The 19,401-nt window shown below is 35.5% G+C and overlaps 1 protein-coding gene across 1 annotated transcript; it reads right to left on the bottom strand.

The window, feature by feature from the left end:
- Window positions 1-1,990: 1,990 nt before the first annotated feature.
- LOC131152275 (basic endochitinase-like) lies at window positions 1,991-4,056 on the bottom strand. Its single transcript, XM_058104056.1, has 3 exons — window positions 3,548-4,056; window positions 2,835-3,003; window positions 1,991-2,612 (listed from the first exon to the last, which is right to left on the bottom strand). The coding sequence occupies exons 1-3, from the start codon at window positions 4,026-4,028 to the stop codon at window positions 2,189-2,191; spliced, it is 1,074 nt and encodes a 357-aa protein (XP_057960039.1). The 5' UTR covers window positions 4,029-4,056; the 3' UTR covers window positions 1,991-2,188.
- Between the last annotated feature and the right edge of the window lie 15,345 nt (window positions 4,057-19,401).

Raw genomic sequence — 19,401 nt, 5'->3', positions numbered from 1 at the left:
AGTGTTAAGTCCCATCTACGGGCAGCACAACCCTGTCATGAGGGGTTAAATCATAACACACAATCATCTAGGGAAGTTTTAACATTTATGTATATATAGAAAAGAATAGATATATTTATAGTTAGTAAAAAAGTACGATTAAATAGAAAGTACATAAACAGTTGAATTTTAAGCCACATAGGTGTGTGTTATATTGTACTTTATCTTACATGCTAGTTCAGATTCAGTTGATTAAATTATATTGTTTATGTAAACTCAGTTGTCACAGACCGGTAATAACATATTTCGTCTTACTGAGAGTTGTCTTGTCCCAGTAATTTAATATTTCAAGTGATCCAGTTAGACGAGTAGATCAGGCTTGGAGATAAAGGGAACATTTGCATTGTCCTGTTTGCAGAGTAAGTGTTTTAGGGAGATGTATTTTTTAGTAGATTCTAGGAGGTCTGGGGGATGTTTCTGGAGTGATGTGTATGTATATTTTGGGAATAATACTTAAATTATGGTATTGTAGTTATGGTTTATGTTTTCCGTTGCATAGATATGTTATAGTAGTTTTATCAGGGGTAATAGAGTAATATAATTTCACGGTAAAAAAAAAAAAGATGGCAAGAATTTTTGGGTCGTTGCATATTTATGTTCACACATTGTATACTAACTAGCTAATTTCTTGTGAAATTGTTGTTTTGTAGGGTCTACGTCTCTCTAAACACTACGACAATGCCAGACACTTTAGTCGAGTTGAATACAAGCAACTTTTTACTTTTCCTGTATTTCTTGTTAACAGAACAAAATTAATTTTGTATATTTTAATTTGAATTTGTACTTGTATGTATTTTAATTTTAAACAATTTGTATTTTAAATTTTAATAATTTATGAATATTTTGAGTATTAGTAATGATTTAAAACTGTCACTAATACTCTTATTTCTTGTAGTGAAACTTGAAATTCATTTTATGAAATATTAAGTATTATATGGAAACATAAATATTAAGTTGTCATTTTGTACATACGCTTCTACTATTTTTACTTAGGCATAGAAGTGATTTTTTTAGAATATATCCTAGGCCATCTAACTCCTTTTTGTTATCTTTTATAGATGATGAAGTCATGATCAAGTTAAAAAGTATCAATCTCCAAATTTTAACGGCAACAATTACAATTGTGTGCTAAGTGCTCAAACATTAATGAACACGTAAAGCATTTCCATGGAAATGAACTCAACATCAACCATCATTGAATCTTTTTTTGGAGTAAGGACCTCAAGAATTCTTAGGGGAAATAACAGTGTCATTTGTTTTTTATACCCTCTTTCTTTTCATAGTTACTTATCATTATCAAAAATTTCTTCCAGCTTGTTTCTAGTCTAGAGCTCCAATTCCTAGGCTAAACCTTCTAAAGATAAATCTATATCTCTAGAAATCCAAAATAAATTTTAATAATAATAATAATAACAATTGAAAAAGAAAAAGAAAATTGAGATCAAGAAAATCAAGAAACCAATACTTAGTACACTATAGAGTTCATATGTGCTAAAGTGCACCAAAGAAAATGAAAAGCATATTTTGTTGTGTTTTTTGAGGTGGAACAAGCCTTTTTCTCTATAGTGTGTTTTGTTAAATTGAAGCTCCCATTAGGCCCAAACTTCACAACATGAGCAAACCCACATCTCATCTCATACACCTTCCTATCTCTCACATAATTCAAATAAGTTTTTAATATAGAAGTTCCAAACTTTAATTATATGCACACATGCTAATATCTCCTAGGCACCTTTTTTTTTTAGTAAAAAATTAGTGATAGAAATTATTCGAATATGATTATGATGATGATTTTGAAGTAAAGTTAGAACCATGATATAATTAACTAATTAACACTACATGTGCTCAGATATCTCCTAGGAAACTTTTTCTTACAATGAATAATTAATAATAGACATTATTCCAAGACGATTATGATGATGATTTTGAAATAAAATGACAAATCACGATATAATTAACTAATTAACACCACATTTTATTTATTAGTCATAATAGGCTACATATTTAGCAACTGCTTATTGCCACAGATTTAACTATATTGCACATGCATCGCGTTGCCATAAACTCTTAGTACAATATGTAGCTAGCTTAAACCACATGTAACTTCAAATTGATTTGTAGCTCGCTTGATCTACAGGTAGCTTCGAAGTTACTGATCTGAATAGAAACCACCTCTTTTGGTCCCCTTTTTCTTGAGGGTCAAACCAAAAGGATGCTGGTCTGCACAACTAAGGTTGTCGCCGGTGTCCACACCTAATATTTCACAATATCTTTTGTAGTAACCAATGCGGTCTTGTTCCTGCTCGCTTGAGTAGCCACCACCACATTCTATGCCACCGTTGATGATGTTGGTGCAAAGCCCAAAACCTCCGTACCGACCAGCTGCAATGTCTGCAGCTGACGGTGTGTAGTTACCAATCATGACGTCATGACATGAGGGCTTTGGTGGTTGTGGAGTCATCCAAAACCAGTAAGCTGCCTCAAAAGATATGTATGGATCATTCTCCACCAAGTCTGGGTTATTTAGTAGATCATAACCTAAGTCATTCCCTGCTGGGCCGTAGTTGAAGTTGCTGAAAAAATTATGTTTTAGTATCGTTTTGTTACAACACATTATAAAGAATGTCGTGCATAAAGAAATTTGAATTATGTGAATAAAGTGTATTTTTTTTATAATAATATATTTAATTTCCTATGTTCTAGTAATTAAATTACAAATGTGAGTTTATAAATGAGGTACTTCTTTAAACACTAACAAATAAAAAATAATATTCCAAGTTCAGATGACTACTTACTAGGAAAGTTGAATGGGACCTCGGCCATAATACTTCTTGCCAGGTGCACATGGGTATTGGTCATTAGCAACACAATAATCACCGAGTTGGTCAGCAGGGATGGTGGCTCCTTCACGAATCCAACAATAACCCCATGAATATCGACCATCTGGTGCAGAGTCCCATCCTCCTGAATTTATCCAATAATTGAAGATATCAATTAAATCATGAGTACATAATATAATTTTTTTTTTAAATATTTACACAAATATGCATGAAATTTGAAAATTATTTTTTATTGTTTCTCAATTTTTTTGTTAATATAAAAAATTAAGATTAGAAGATGATATTTTTATAATTATTAAAAAATGAAAAATAGGACCCTGAAGTATACATTTAATTTCATTTCAGGGATTAAAAACATATAATTTATGACTTCCTTGACAAAAATAGCAAGTTTTGTGACGGGCGTGTTCTGTTTGTGAGCGTGTGACAGGTACAGTGTGTCCCCTGGAAGCGTACACTAAAAATAGCGAGTTTCGGGACGGGCGTGTTCTGTTTGTTTTCATTTTTTTTTTCTTTAAACATTGAACCAAGAGAGGAGTTTGGGGACGGGCGTGTTGTTACTTAATTTGGAGACTTTGGATGTTAATTAAGTTGTCTTGAAGTCGGCCATTAATTTACCTCATTTTAGATATGAAATGGCAGAAATGCAAACTGATCGATTATATAACCTGTGGTTTCATGCGAGGTTTGGGCCAGAAACGCCGCAACCTCCCGTTTCCTAGTCTCTTCGTCACCGGCGTTTGCAAAATCTTCAAACCTGCCGGCGGCTTGGATAAAAGCATCGTAGGTGTAGAACGCCCCTAGGCACGGTGACGTAGCACGGTGCAGCAAAAGTTCGTTGAAGAGATCTTCGCTAATGATGGACTCAAGGGCCTGGCTGCTGGGGGTTGGAGCGCGGGGCGGCGGCGGGGGGCTAGGTGGCGGCGGCGGAGGCGGCGGAACGTAGGGAGGTGGCGGAGGGATTTGGCAGGCGCATTGGCTCTGGCAGCCCTCACAGCAGTAGGTGGAGGTTGTGCCGCAGTAACCCCATTGGCTGCAGCACAGCCCGTTGGCGCAGAGGGTTCCGTTCACCGCCTCTCCGCATTGCTGAGCGGAGGCTCTGGCGATGCAGAGGAGAGAAAGGTAAGCTAGGATGGTATAGAACTTCATGGTTGGTTTTTGGTTTGGCGAGGGGAAGGGTCTGGGGTGGGTATTTATAGGCTCTTGAGAAAGAACAGTCCCTTTTTTATTTTGTCTTGTTTTGGTTTTTTTCTTTTTCTTTTTTTCTCGGGGCCCTGCGGCGCCAGAGTAAAAGAGGGGGGGGGTGGGGGTGGTGGTGGTGGGGGCGGCGGGCCCTGCGGTTAAAGACAATACAATTCATATATTAAGTGTGGCATAGGGTGGCAAGGAAGAGTTCATATGTGTGCCGATGTGGTGTTGTGCGAGGAAGAATACAAGAGTCTAAGATAGTGAAGCTTAAAAAATTTAGTTAGATAATGATGAGATAAAGTGGCATTAGAAGAATTATTTTTGTAATTTATGCCGTAAAAATGATGGATGAAACTTAAACATGAAACTTAAATTTAGAATTTAATATTTTGACTATTTAAACCTAACAGGTGTTAACAAGTGTTATTGAGAAACAAATTATTTATTATGCTTAATTGTTTTTCGTATAGATTGGAAATCTTTGTCAGGGTTTTTCATGTTATTTTTTGTCTATATTTCCCCATTTCTTTTGTTGTCTAAGGAGATGTCTTATCATTGATTTCTGCTTTAATTTTTTCTTCACTCAATTAAATTTCTTCTTTGAAAACAGGAAGTATTTAGTCTCACAAGAGCTTTTTAGTGGTGACACTGATATTGAGATTTGGAATTATATGAGAAATATTGAGCTTCTTTGTTTGGCTAAGCTATATTCACGGGGCATCTAAAGATAGGAAGAGACCTAAAGGCATATTAGTAACCATATATAAGAACAAGATAAATATTCACAACGCACGCGTGCAAGCATGGAAAGGGAGAGTTTTACAAATTATCGAACTTATGAGTTACACTATGAAAGTTTAAGGAGAGATTTTTTCTTCCCTATCATGACATATCTGCATAATTTTATTTGTCATTAAAAGTGCTCATATTAAGTCAGCAATTATGTTAATTTCTTTCCTCATATTTAGTTTAGATTATATCATCTTGCTTCATCATTCCTTTGATCCCTTGTGCCTTTGTCAGACTGTGATTTTTATTTTTTCCCCTTTTGTTAGAAGAATGGCACAAGTTCATTACTTCATTGCCCCCTCCCCCTTTCTTTTTATGTTTCTTACATAGTAAGGGCTTATGTTGTTCTGCAAAGTTCTTTTATATATTGATAGTATTGGCATTGCAGGCGTTGCTACATTTGCTTCATGATGAAGGCAAATGAGAAGAAGGGTGTAGTTGCTTCTTGAGGAAGGTAAAAGAGAAGAAGGGTGTAGAAGGCCTGGAAGACACTAGAAAAACTTTTGATTTTATGCTCAACTATGTTGGTTGGTTGGCTTGCTTAAGCCATTTGTTTTGGAAAATTGTAGCAACTTCAAAATTTTTGATTGTTTAATGTAAAATGCAGTCTCTTGGAGTAAATATAAGTGGATTAAGAACTCTTGTGACATCTAAATTGGGCTTATAGTCTATTTACATTATGATTATATTAACATTGACAAGGGCCGCAACACATGGAAATTCCCTAAGATGTAGATGGTCATGTAAGTGTGTCTCTCAGTGTGTATATGTGTCTGTGTTCAAGTTTAAGAAGAAGCAGAGACTAAAATAATAAACCAAGTTGCTCGCTTATAACTAACACAAAAAATTTATATAGTAGTTCTTTAATAATTAGGTCATAATATTGTTGTCTATTTTGTTGATGTTATTGCTATGTAAATGTTGATTTATATATTTTTTTCTTTAATAAGAGAATTTACTAGAGAGGGAGAAGACTAGTGCAACAAAAACACAAAAACAAAAAACAAAAGAAAAAGAAAAAAAAAAAAAAGAAAGGAGAATTATCCTGAAAAAGAAATTTGATGGATCAAAGCTTGATTCTCCAATGAATACTACAACAACTAAGCCTTAAATCTCACTAGATGGTATTTGTCTACATTTGTGGGCATCTTCATGCACATGTATGATTACAGAAAAATAAACAAAACTTCTAAATTTTAATAATTTTTTTTGAATAATTTTACTTATTTAAAGTTTTCCAAAAAAATATTTAAATATTTATTAAAATTTAAGTATTAATTGTTTAACCAAACACGTAAAAAAGCTTAGACTTTTTAACTTTTTTTTTTATTGTGGGTATAGAAACATTTTTTTTTTTTTCCCAAATGACATAGTGTCTACTTCAATAATATTTAACTTTATGCCTCTCAAAAATAGATATTTAACTTTATGGTTATATATATTGCATGGGTGTATATATATGTGTAATTGAAGCATATTAAAAATATAGTATATAAATTATAATTTTGAAAAAGGGGGGACCGAGGGGGTTGGGACATTGATTTTGGCTTTTTTTTTTTAAAGGGACCATTTTAACATCATGTGACTTAGTTTGAGTAGCACAAGATAAATGGTCCATGATTTCTAACTAAACATGCACAATCATAATAGTTTCGGTGAGTTTATGACAATAAAAGTGACATATATTATGAACACGCACTCTGATTTTTAGCAATACATACAATTTATTTGAACATTTAAAATACAAAATATTATAGACATATAATGGTCAGACTCAAGCATAAGAATTGTATAAAGAAGTGAGTGAATATAGAGAGCGCTTTGAGATTTTTAGTAATAATAATAATAATAATAATAATAACTTATTATTATTATTATTTTAAAAAGTTTAATTATTTAATCTAAAAAATTTTCAATTAAATGAGGATGATTTGTTATTAAAAGATTATAAACTTAAATAATCTTCTATCAATAATATTTTTTGAGAAAAAGGGTTTTCTTGTCTTTAAATTTACTTTGCATTTTTTCAACCATCACTGAAAAATATCAAAAAATGAAAAGGAATAATTCTAATGGCTATTTTGCTTGACTAACCAAATGCATTAATAATCCCTTCTAAATAACTAGTGATTACATTCCTACCTTGATTTCATTTGTACTTCATTTTCAATTCACAAACAAAATGCAACATTACACTTCAAAAAGGTTGATACTACGAACATTTTTCTATTTATAAAATTTGAGAGTTTGTCCATACACTAAATTTGTTTTAAACCAAAATTGTAATTACACAATAATATAGTTGATGTTGTATTATCTCATCAATATAAGAGGTTAAGTGAGGAGGAAGCAAATTAATTAATACTTTTCTTTCTTTCATGTTAACTAGATAGTTATACTAAGTTTGGACTATACAATAGAGGTAACCTATCTCTAGTGCTTCACATCCTCTTCCCACCCTCTTCCAATCTAAATTTAAAACCAAAAATCTGTAAATCCAAAAATATTTAATCATTGCATTGCATCTAATGAGAAAATTAATAAATCGTAGTGTTGTATATTCTATAGAAGTTTGTCATATTTGTTTAACTACAAAGAAGACATATTTTGTCTATAAAATTATTAAATTTTATTTTTTAATCAAAATTAAACTCCATGGTGGTGGTTAAATGGTCCACCTTCTCGTCCCGTCCTTTTTTGAAATTTTAATTAATATTTATAATAAGGAAAAGAGCAAAATACGTTGACCTCTCTGAGATTTGACAAAAATGCACTAACCAACTTGAGGTTTCAATATTCTCACATACCTCTATGAATATTTAATTTTTCAAACACTTACACTTCTCAAAGCTTTTTTTGTTTTTTTTGTTCTTTTTTTGTAAAATACACTACAAAAAAATTGATTTTTAGTGATTTTTTTTTTTCCACATTTCCCGCTCAATTGCAGGAAACTATTAGTGTCATTTTTTTTTTGGTATTAGTGACGAATCGAAAGTGTCCTAATATTCATTTATTATTGACGGTTGTGAACTGTCACTAATAGTGGACTATTAGTAACGATTTTCTAAATTGTCACTAATACTTACACAATTAGTGATAAATCTAAACTGTCACTAATAGTGGATTATTAGATACAATTTAGAAAATTGTTACTAATAGTATAAGTATTAGTGACGATTTAGCAAAACCATTACTAATAGTCTTATTGGTTACGACTTTTCTAATTTCTTAGGTGATGTACTTCAAATGCAGTAGCCAAAAACCATTTCCAAAAATAAATTCACAAAGACTTTGAATGGATCAAGCAACAAAAATGGCCATCAAAGTGCAATGAGTGAATGCAAACATAAGAAAGACCTTGCCTTTGCAAAATACCTGGAAACTGACCTAGTTGATAAGTCAGACCAAACACCTTACCTTGTTTATCGAACCAACACCAATCTCTCAAATTGCAATGAAGTATGATATATATATGTTTGACCAAGGACGTCTTGGCCGGGATTGGTCTCAACATGTATAGTGGACAAAAAAGATGGTAAAATTTTCATTGATATATAGTGAATATTGGTTGAAAAAAATATCTTAATTCAAACATTTTTAATTTGATACCTTTGGAATGACCGTGTAAAGATTAGAGAAGTTGTGGTGAAGTTTTGCACTGATTGGACTAGCTTCTTAAATGAAATAGAGTTTGAAAGATCTTTTGAATCTCTTCATTATCAAAGTACTAAAAAAGAATGGGATGCACGAAAGAAACAACTTGGTTCAAATGTTTATACATGGGTGGGTTGCTCATGAAGATGACAAGTGTAACGACCTACTTATTTTACCATATATATATATATATATATATATTCATAATATCCAATATAATAGTCCTGACAATTCATAGTCCACCTGGACCAGTGATACCAGGGGTACACTTGAAATACAATACCGATTCCTAAGCAGCAGGAAATGTAAAATAATATACATAACTAGATGTCCAACCAACACAATACCATAGTTTACTAAAACCATCATATGAACATAAATATATACATCCAAAAATATCCAAAATGAGTTCTAAGTTCACCACCCAAAATATCCGTCTAACCCTACCAAAAGACTTACCCTTCAAAATAAGGTAGCACAGTTGAACACTATCACCGCGAAGCATTATCTGCTCTCCTATTTGAGGCTCTTGAAATGTTTATATAATCTGGAAAGAGACACCTCTCAGTAAGGGAAATAAACTAATATCAGTGTGTGGCAATATGAGTAATTTCGTGTTATACATATAACAGTACATAAACACACTTAAATAAACTTTCTGTATCATATTTGGGAAAACATATATTATCCAATCATGGTAGAACATACTAGATTTCTATACACATAAATCATATCATATATAAGTACATAGAAAACATCCTCGATGGTTAGCTTACTAGTGTCATGTCTTACCTGGCCCCCACATGACTGGGTTGTGTGGCCCGAAGGTGGGACCTAATAATCGCTGGCTGTCCACTGCCAAATCAAAAGCAAAAGTCTATAAGTACGATGGGTCTGCCTCTACTGGCTAGCACACCAGGGGTGCCAACACTACAATAAACTACATCGACTGCCGATCTTCCACTGCCCTGTACGACAAGTGGTAGCATTGACATATCATCATTGTGGTCATATAGCTACAGTACTGTGCTTCGTGAAAGCCTAAACCAAGCCAACTAGGTTCTCATAACATATAACATATTTGTAGATAGTAATACATGGCTATTTCATAATAATAATTGTCATTTTAATATCATCATATCATTTTGCATAACATAACAAGAAAATCTTCGGCCCTTACGACAACATTTTTGTACTTTATAAATCATGGCCTGTACACTGGTATTACATATCATAAAAACCCTCAGCCCGTATGCCAATATATCATATAAAAACTTTAGCCCCGTATGCCGATATATCATATAAAATTCTCGGCTTGTACGCCAACATATCATATAAAATTCTCAGCCCGTACGCTGACATATCATATAAAATCCTATATAACATTTTAAAATTTTCATAGAAGCAGTAAAACATACTTATTTTGTAAACATAATAATATTCCAAGGTAAATATTACTCATGCCACACAAAATAGGTATTAATCCTATTTAAATCATATCCTTGTTAACAGCAGTATTTCCCAAACATAATACTATGATATACTTATTTTCTCGAGATTAAATGCTGTAAAATAATAAATATATTTTCATGAAAAGGTTGACTTAGTTTAACCCCTTACCTGACTTCTAGAAACCCTAAGATAATCAGTCCTACACCCGCAGGGTTTCCCATTCAACACCCTATAAACAACATCACCCAAAACAAAATTTCAATATTTCTTCGAGTACTACATTACTTACAAAATATTGCATAAAAAGTCTTACCCTAAATTTGGGATGAAATCCAAGTTAACCCCAACAACGATCCAGTCCAGGAGACTTGAAGAAAACTTTCCCAGGATTGTCGTGGTGGCCTCGAATCGTCAAACCGGCAAGAATCCGGCCCCGAATCTTAGAAAGAAGGGGAAATGGACCAACAAAAGAGAGAGAGAGAGAGAGAGAGAGAGAGAGAGTGTGTGTGTGTGTGTGTGTTCTTCTCGTAATTCTGATGAAAAAATCAAGTTTATTAGGCTATTTATACACTAGCCTTCGTTGACGAGACCACAAAGGAAGCTCGTCGACGAACACCTATTCCTCGTCGACGAAATTCAGAGTTGAATATAGCCTTTCGGTATCTTATCGTCGACGAGACATGTGTCCCTATTGACGATCCCAATAAGCCACTTTTCGCATTCGTCCACGAGGACCTGCTATGGCCCTATTTTACAATTTCCTTTTTCTCCCTTTTTTATTATTTAAATACCATAATTCTTTAGATCTCTACATTTGTTGACCCTATGGGTCATACCCTATTTTGATTATGACAAATACTCTGATATTTAATGGTTTGATGAGTTTGTGTGCAGGACCAATCGAACGAAAATGTTTATGGTCGACCGAACCATATGAACTTGGGTCGATCGAAAATATTTTTGGTCTACCAAAGCTCTCGGGTTGGATTAATTTTTTACTGTGGTTAACTTTTTTAAATGGGGTTAAAATAATTAAATAGTATTAAAACTTTCCTAATAATTCCAAGTGTGTCCTAAACGGTTATATTTTGGGGGAAGTCTATATATACCCCCTCATTTGGAATAATTAGTATGAGATTAGAAAATATAATTACCCAATATCCTCTCAATCTCAAAAAGCCTATATTTCATATTCAAGCTTTAAACTCCCACTCTTACTCATTCATATTGCAAATACCTCTTTGTAAGAGTATTCTTATGCTTATCTCACCAAGCTTAAACTCTCTCTTGGCTGTTCTATTTGACATTTATATTTCATAGAGAGTAAGCTACAAGTTCTCCTAAGGAGCTTCGTAAATAAGCCTCCCGTAGGTAAACTTCTTTGGGCTTCCGAGTTTTGCATTCTCATTGCAATACTAAAGAGTTCATATTGTGTTTTGGTTGCAAAAATATTATACATCCTTTTCAAAAATATCTCTTGTGCGTATCTTTGAGAAATCTATTTTGAGATATTTTCTTAAGTGCTAAAAGATCTTTGTTGCTGCACCTTTTGATTGAGATTATCTTTTTATTACAAAGATCAGATAAATATTTTTCAAACCATTTTTAAATATCTCTTGTGGTTTGTATTGAGAAATATTACTTGTTGAGATATTTGAAGTGTACTTGTGATCTTTGTTGGTGCATTGTGATTGAAATATTATTTTGACACAAAGATCCTATCATTTACACTCTCATGCACTGATTGCTATATTTGCTTAAATATTTGAGTGTAAACACTTAAACTACACTGAGATTATCAAATCCTATCTTTTGGTAGTGTATTGATTATACTGTTCGTAATTGGGTACATATTTGCTTTACACGAAAGCACAATCACTGTACCATTTGATTTTATTTCAAATCTATTGTATTTCCTAGCACGTGCCTGAAGAGGGAGACTAGCCCTTTGAAATAATCCTGGATTGGCTTAGACCCGGTTAGGAAAGCTAGGTGTGCTATCCTGTTAAGGCGTGTAGGTTGAGGTCAGCCCTGCTAATTGACCTGGTTGTAAAGGTTGAGGTCAACCTTGTGGTAATAGACCTAGTTGTAATTGGTGCCGCTCCACGCTTTAAGTAAGCATTAGGGGAATCCTTGTGCTTATTAGCCAAGGCAGGGACGTAGGTAGTTTGCCGAACCTCGATAACATTTCTGGGTGTCGTCTTCTTTACTACTTTATTGTGTATGCTTGTTCAATCATTTATTGCAGTTTAAATTCCATTATATATTTACATTGATTCATTTTACATGTACTAGATTGACCTTAGGCTTGTGTAATACTGTTGTTAGAAGATTAACCTAAGGTAATAAATTTTTAAATATCAATTCACCCTCCCTCTTGGGATTGCACCAAAACTAACAACATTCTCCCCTCCTTATAAAATTTCTTCCTCGAAATTTGCTATCCATACGATTCATCATCCTCTCAAAACAAATAGTCTACTTATTTTATTACTTACCCTCACTTATGGCGGAGGAATACCGTGGTTAGATTCAAAGTCTTGGGAGATTACATATACAAAATAAAAATTCTCCCAAAACCAAAAGACTACTTACCAACTAAACTACTTGTTGACCTTATTGGTCATGCCTGGTTTTGATTGTGACAAATACTCATTGTATCTAATGAGTGTTTGAGTTTTTGTGCAGGAACTAAGACTGTTAAGATTAAAATGTGCACAAAGCAAACAATGCCTAAAGACCAATTTATAATTTAGTTTTGTAATATATTTAATTAGTCTGTAATAGTAAGTACATATTTCGTTTGTAATAAGCACACACATCACATGTATGGTTTATTTTGTGAGCTCAAACCAATCATAATGCAAAATGACCTTAGTGTGACCTTAGAATTTTCCCTTCAGTCAACCGACACTGGACTTTTTCGGTGTCTTCAAAATTGGACGTCAAGTACCCTAGGACACACACATCTACACATATGCTTGTTAGGCACTTGAATAGAGCTTGTATGTTTCGAAACGGGACTGAAATGCACACATGGTGCACTTTCGATCGACCAACCAAGTCGGTTTATTTTGGCCTGGTCGACCGAAACCTCCCTGGGTCAAATGTTTGACCATCTGGTCAACCGAACCAGTTAGTTCAAAAATCACTGGTCAACCGAAACCTCCCTGGGTCAAAATTTGACACTTGGTCGACCGAACCAGGTTGTTCAATAAGACCTAGTCGATCGAAACCCTCCTTGGTCAACATTTGACCATCTAGTCGACTGAGAACTTTTGTTCTCCAACTACCTAGTCGACCGAAGAGTCCTCGGGAGAATTCCCAGCCTTCTGGTTGACTGAACCAGCCAGTTTAAAATGGCCTAATCGACCGAACCTCAGAAAATTGAGAAATCTGCTTCTCTTGGTCGACCGAGACCTCAGTTCAAAAGGCCCCTGGTCGACCGAACCATATGAGTATTGGTCGACCGAAACTAATCTGGTCGACCGGACCTCTCGAGTTGCCATAATTTTTACCACGGATAAATAATTTTTAAATAGGGTTAAAATGGTTTAAGTGTCTTTAAAATTTTTCAACAATCCCTAAAAGGTCCCCAACGGTCAAATATTTTGGTATGTCTATATATACTCTTTCATTTGGGAGAATTAAGATGTGATTAGCAAAAACCAAAAATCATATTTCTCTCTCAAGATAAATACTCCCTACTGCTTATACTACTTCCAAATCCACTCAAACTTACCTATTTCATCTTAGTATCATTTGTAAGTGTATTTGAGTGTTATTGGTTAAAGCTTTGCTCTCTTATTTTGTGAGTGTGTGAATCGATTTTTATAACTAGAGCATAACCTAAGTATTCTTAGGAGGCTTTGCTAATAAGCCTATCCTAAGAAGACTTGTTAAACTTCCGAGTGTTGCATTCTCATTGCAATAACTTAGGAAGGTTGTATTTGTTTTGGTTTGCAAAAATATTTTCAAAAGTACTCAAATATCTTGTGGTATTCATATTGATATATTTTTGAAAAGATATTTGTGTGTGTCATATTAATCTTTGTGGCAATATCCATTCAAGTCTATATCATTTGCTGAAATACAAAGATTACATATATCTTACAATCCAAGCATATACATATTCATATGATTGAGATATTCAATTGATTGATATTCTTGAGGCTTGTTTGATATTCTGTGTGAACACGTTTGATTGAATATTTTGAAATACACAGATTATTATTGATACTCTCACGTACTCACTACACTGATAGAAAACATTTTTGAGAGTTTAACTACTAAGACCACACTGAGCTTACATTATTAAATCATCTGTGGTGTATGTGATATTGTGCGCATTTGTGGTACAAATTTTCTTTACATGAAAGCACCCATACATTGTACCTTTTGATTGTATATTTGAGAAATTCTAGGCGTGGCTTGAGGGTGCGGTAATCCAGCTCGGTAAGGATTGGTAAAGGTTGTAGGTCAGCCCTGTGATAATTTGACCTGGTTTGTATAGGTGTTGCTCCACTCGTCTAAGTGAGCAAGTTATTGTGATAATCCTTGTACTGGTTAGCCAAGGCGGGGACATAGGTAGTTAGCCGAACCTCGATAACATATCTGTGTGTCACCTTTCTCTTTGCTGCTTTTTGGTGCGTGTGTAATTGATTAAACTGCTTTATTTAATTTCTAATATTACTTGCACTGGATTGACCGTAGGATTGAGAACATACTCTTGTTAGGAGGATTACCTAGGGGATAGATTTTAAAAATACCAATTCACCCCCCCTCTTGGGATCACGGTAAAGCTAACACTACTACATGTACCTGTAAAAGAAATATTACACAATCACTTACACTTTCCCTAATTATATCTTAGCTTCACGGAACAATTGCGGGTATTTTTGTCGTATCTATTCCTCAAGTTCCCAAGAAGATTCTTCTATTGCGTGATTTTTCCATAGAACCTTTACTAGAGGAATCTTTTTATTACATAATTTTTGCTCTTTCCTATTTAGAATCTGTATTGGTACCTCCTCACAAACAAGTGAATCACTTATCTCTAATTCACCATAACTGATCACATGCGAAAGGTCTGGGATGTATTTCCTCAACATGGAAACGTGGAATACGTCATGTATTTAGGACAACACGGGTGGTAAAACTAGCCTATAGGCAACAGGCCCCACTTTCTCTAGAATTTCGAACAGGCCAATTAACCTAGGGCTAAGTTTACCTTTCTTCCTAAATCTCATAACCCTTTTTAATGGAGCTATTTTCAAAACACCTAGTCACCAATATGAAACTCCAATTTCCTGCAGCAGTTATCGGTATGACTCTTCTATCAGCTTTGAGTTACACTGATTTTATCTTTGATGAGTCAAATCTCATCATATGCTTGCTGTACTAAATCTGGCTCCACAACTCGCTGCTCACCCATCTCATCCCAAAATAAAGGAGAACGACATCTCCTACCATAGAGCACCTCAAATGGTGTCATGCTAATGCTAGTTTGATAATTGTTATTATACGCAAACGCCACCAGCAGTATAAACTGGGCCCAACTACCTCCAAAATTTAGCATGCATGCTTGAAGCAAATCTTCTAATATCTGTATTGTCCTCTCAGTCTGCCCTTCTGATTGAGGATGGAATGTCATGCTTAAAGATAACTGAGACTCTAGTGCTTCCTGCAAGCTCCTCCAGAATCGTGATGTGAAACGCGGGTCCTAATCTGACATTATAGATATTGGAACCCTGTGAGAATAGACTATCTCTTGGATATAAATTTCTTCCAAGCGATTAAGGGAGTAGCTGATCTTGAAAGTAAGGAAATGGGTAGTCTCAGTCAAATGGTCTACAATCACTCAAATGGCATTCTAGTCATGCAATGCCCATGGCAGTCCTGAAACAAAATCCATAGATATGTGATCCCATTTCCACTATAGGATAAAAATTCGTTGCAATTGGCCTGCCAGCCTCAGGTGCTCAGCTTTTACCTACTGGCACGTCAAACACTGTGCTACATATTCAACAATTTCTTTCTTCATACCTCTCCACCAATAAGACTCTCGCAGATCCCTATACATTTTCGTACTACCGGGATGAACTGTGTACAAAGATATGTGAGCCTCCTCTAAGATGGTCTTCTTGATGTCAGCATTGGCAGGAACACATAATCTAGAACGGAACTGCAAAGCCCTGTCATCTATGATACTAAACTCCTCTCCCTAACCACTTTGTAATCTGACCAGTACCTTTGCTAATTCTGGATCATTTTTCTGAGCAAATTTAATCTTTTCCTATAGAGTACGCTACACTACTAAACTGGAAATACAGACCTGAGGACCACTCTCGACCAACTCTATACCGAGTCTCTTCAAATCCATCATGATTGGATACTGAATCTCCACAGCTTCCAGCACTGGTCCCATAGACTTCCTGCTCAGTGCATTGGCTACCACGTTTGCTTTTCCTGGATGATAATTGATAGTACAATCAACATCTTCAATAAGCTCCAACCACCTTCTCTACCTCATGTTCAGTTTCTTCTACGTGAAAAAGTACTTTAGACTCTTGTGGTCGGAGAAGATTTCACATCGTTCACCATACAGGTAATGCCTCCAAATCTTCAGTGCATGTACTACTGTAACTAACTCAAGATCATGGGTAGGGTAGTTCCTTTCATACTCTTTCAACTACTTAGAAGCATACGCTACAACCCTACCATGTTGCATAAATACACAGCCAAGTCCTTTCAAGGATGCATCACTGTAGATAACATAACCCTCACCCCCTGATGGGATAATCAGCACTGGTATCGTGACAAGCTTTTGCTTCAATTTTTGTAAACTTTGCTCATAACTATCGTCCCATTCAAATCTCATATTCTTTCCAGTCAGTCATGTCAAAGGCCCTGATAATGCTGAGAATCCCTCAACAAAACGATGGTAATACCCAGCTAGCTCCAAGAAACTCCTAATCTCTTGGACGTTCCTCGGTCTAACCCAATTCACTACCACATCAATTTTACTTGGATCAATAGAAATTTCGTCCCCTGAGATAACATGCTCCAAAAACACAACTTTCTAAAGCTAGAATTCACATTTGCTGAACTTGGCGTATAACTTCTTTTTCCTGAGCATCTGTAAAACCTGCCTCAAGTGTGTCTTATGCTCCTCATAGCTCCTCGAATAGACCAGTACATCATCAATAAAAATAATAACAAACTGGTCTAAATATTGGTGGAAGACTCTATTCATCAAGTCCATAAATACAACAGGAGCATTCATCAGACCAAACGACATAATGAGAAATTCATAATGCCCATATCTGGTCTTGAAAGCTATCTTCGAGACGTCTTCTACTTTCACTTTCACCTGATGATAGTCTAATCGGAGGTCAATCTTAGAATACACCCGTGTACCCTAGAGCTGGTCAAATAAATCATCTATTCGGGGTAGAGGATACTTGTTCTTGAATATCACTTTATTAATTTCCCTATAATCTATACACATCCTCATGGTCCCGTTTTTCTTCTTCACAAATAGAATTGAAGCTCCCCACAGAGATACACTAGGTCATATAAAACTCTTATCAAGCAAATCTTGCAATTGATTCTTTAATTTTACCTACTGGTGCTATTCGGTAGGGTGCTTTAGAGATCGGCGCTGTACCTGGAAGTAGATCAGTAGTAAAATCTATCTCTCGATCAGGTGGCAAGCCTGGCAACTCATCCTCGAAAACATCCGTAAACTCCTTTACTATTGGCGTACACATGAGCTTTAATTCATTCCCTGTCATTTCCATCACAAAGATCATGAATCACTGATAAGCACATAGGAGCAGTCTCCTCGCTTGAATAGCTGAAACTAACTGGGGTGGGGATTGCACTCGCAACCCTATAAACTAAAATTCTGGTTTCCCTTGAGGTCTGAAAATTACTTCTTTTAAATGACAGTATATGCTGGCGTAATTGGCTACCAACTAGTCCATACTGAATATTACATCAAACTCATGCATGTCTAACACTATCAGATCAGCAGACAAAATTTTCCCTTGAATATCAACTGGACAACCCCGGAATACCCTACTACACCTTATTGCTAACCTGGTCGGTGTAGTTACTAATAATTCAATGTCTAATAACTGTGTTTCTACCCCACACAATTTAATATGTCACATAGACATAAACGAGTGTGTGGCTCTTGAATCAAACAATACAATAACTTTAAAGGAAAACATGCTAACCATACCTGTCACCACATCGTCGGCTGTCTTAGCATCATTCGGCATCAAAGTGAAAACTCTGGTTGGAGCCATATTCCTCTGTTGGCCTCCATGTTGCACCTGATAACCTCCTCGATATGGTCTAGGAGCAGGATTAATATCTGGTGGGGTAGGGCAATCTCGCACCAAATATCCCTGTCTACTGTAATGATAGCAAATAACTCTCCTTACTCGACACTTTCCTCAGTGTCTCCCCCTATAAGTCTAACAAACAAGAGAATTCTGCACCATCTGAACCTCACAAGACCCAGTCTCCTGCCTCCGACCTCTGCCATAGTTTCCTCTCCTCCACTTACTCTGCCTAGGACCCTGCTAGTAGCCTAAAAGCACAAATCTCTTCTTCTATCCCTATTCCTCTGCGTCCATACGCTCACTAACCTCTACCAAGGCTACTCAGCAAAGTCCTGTATCTTTAGCACTACCACTTGCTTGTATATGCCTCGCCTCAATCCTCTTTCAAATAGTCTCACTTTCTTTACCTCATCAGGAACAATATATGGAGCGAAGCGAGAAAGCTCTATAAACCGCACTGCATACTGCTGGACCGACATTTTCCCTGCTTCAAATTCATGAACTCTTCCACTTTATCTTCCCTGACAATAGCTAGAAAATATTTGTCAAAGAATAATTCTTTAAATCAGTCCCATATCATAGCTATCGACAAGGTCCAATGTTGTTCTAGAAGTCTCATAGCAGTCCACCACCTTTCGGCCTCCCCTATCAGTTTATAAGTTACAAAGAGGACCCTCTGTTTCTCTGCACATTGTAATACGATAAAGATTTTCTTGATCTCTTGCATCCAATTCTCAGCAGCTATAGGATAACTCCTCCTGAAAATGATAGACGATTCATCTTGGTAAACTTCTCTATCATGCACCCATGGCCTGCAGATGGGCCTCCCTAATTTTTGGAGCTCCTAGTGATCTTAGCCATAATTTGCTGAGCCACGCTATGTAGTACTGCATTAGAATTAGCCCCTCCTGCACTCGAGGGCCCTGCACCATCACTTCTGCTCGCATAGGCACTACCTTCTCCCAAGTCCATCCTGAAAAACAATAAATGTGATTTAAAGACCTTATCCTTATAATTTACATGTCTAACATAGTTCCCTATCTTAACATCCTCATCTTATTTCTAAATCCAGTCCTAGATTCCAA

This window comes from Malania oleifera, chromosome 3, assembly GCF_029873635.1.
Source record: "Malania oleifera isolate guangnan ecotype guangnan chromosome 3, ASM2987363v1, whole genome shotgun sequence".
NCBI lineage: Eukaryota > Viridiplantae > Streptophyta > Magnoliopsida > Santalales > Ximeniaceae > Malania > Malania oleifera.
The sequence above is the reverse complement of the archived record's forward strand: the minus strand, read 5'-3'. Positions and strand labels throughout refer to the sequence as shown.

Bases quoted from the DNA above. Each gene is read 5' to 3' on its own strand.
- LOC131152275 (XM_058104056.1), bottom strand. From the start codon at position 4,028: ATGAAGTTCTATACCATCCTAGCTTACCTTTCTCTCCTCTGCATCGCC. The intron at 3,004-3,547 runs GTTATATAATCG...GGATAAATTCAG, and splicing joins AACCTCGCATGAAACCACAG to GAGGATGGGACTCTGCACCA. The intron at 2,613-2,834 runs GTAAGTAGTCAT...TAATTTTTTCAG, and splicing joins GGTCCCATTCAACTTTCCTA to CAACTTCAACTACGGCCCAG.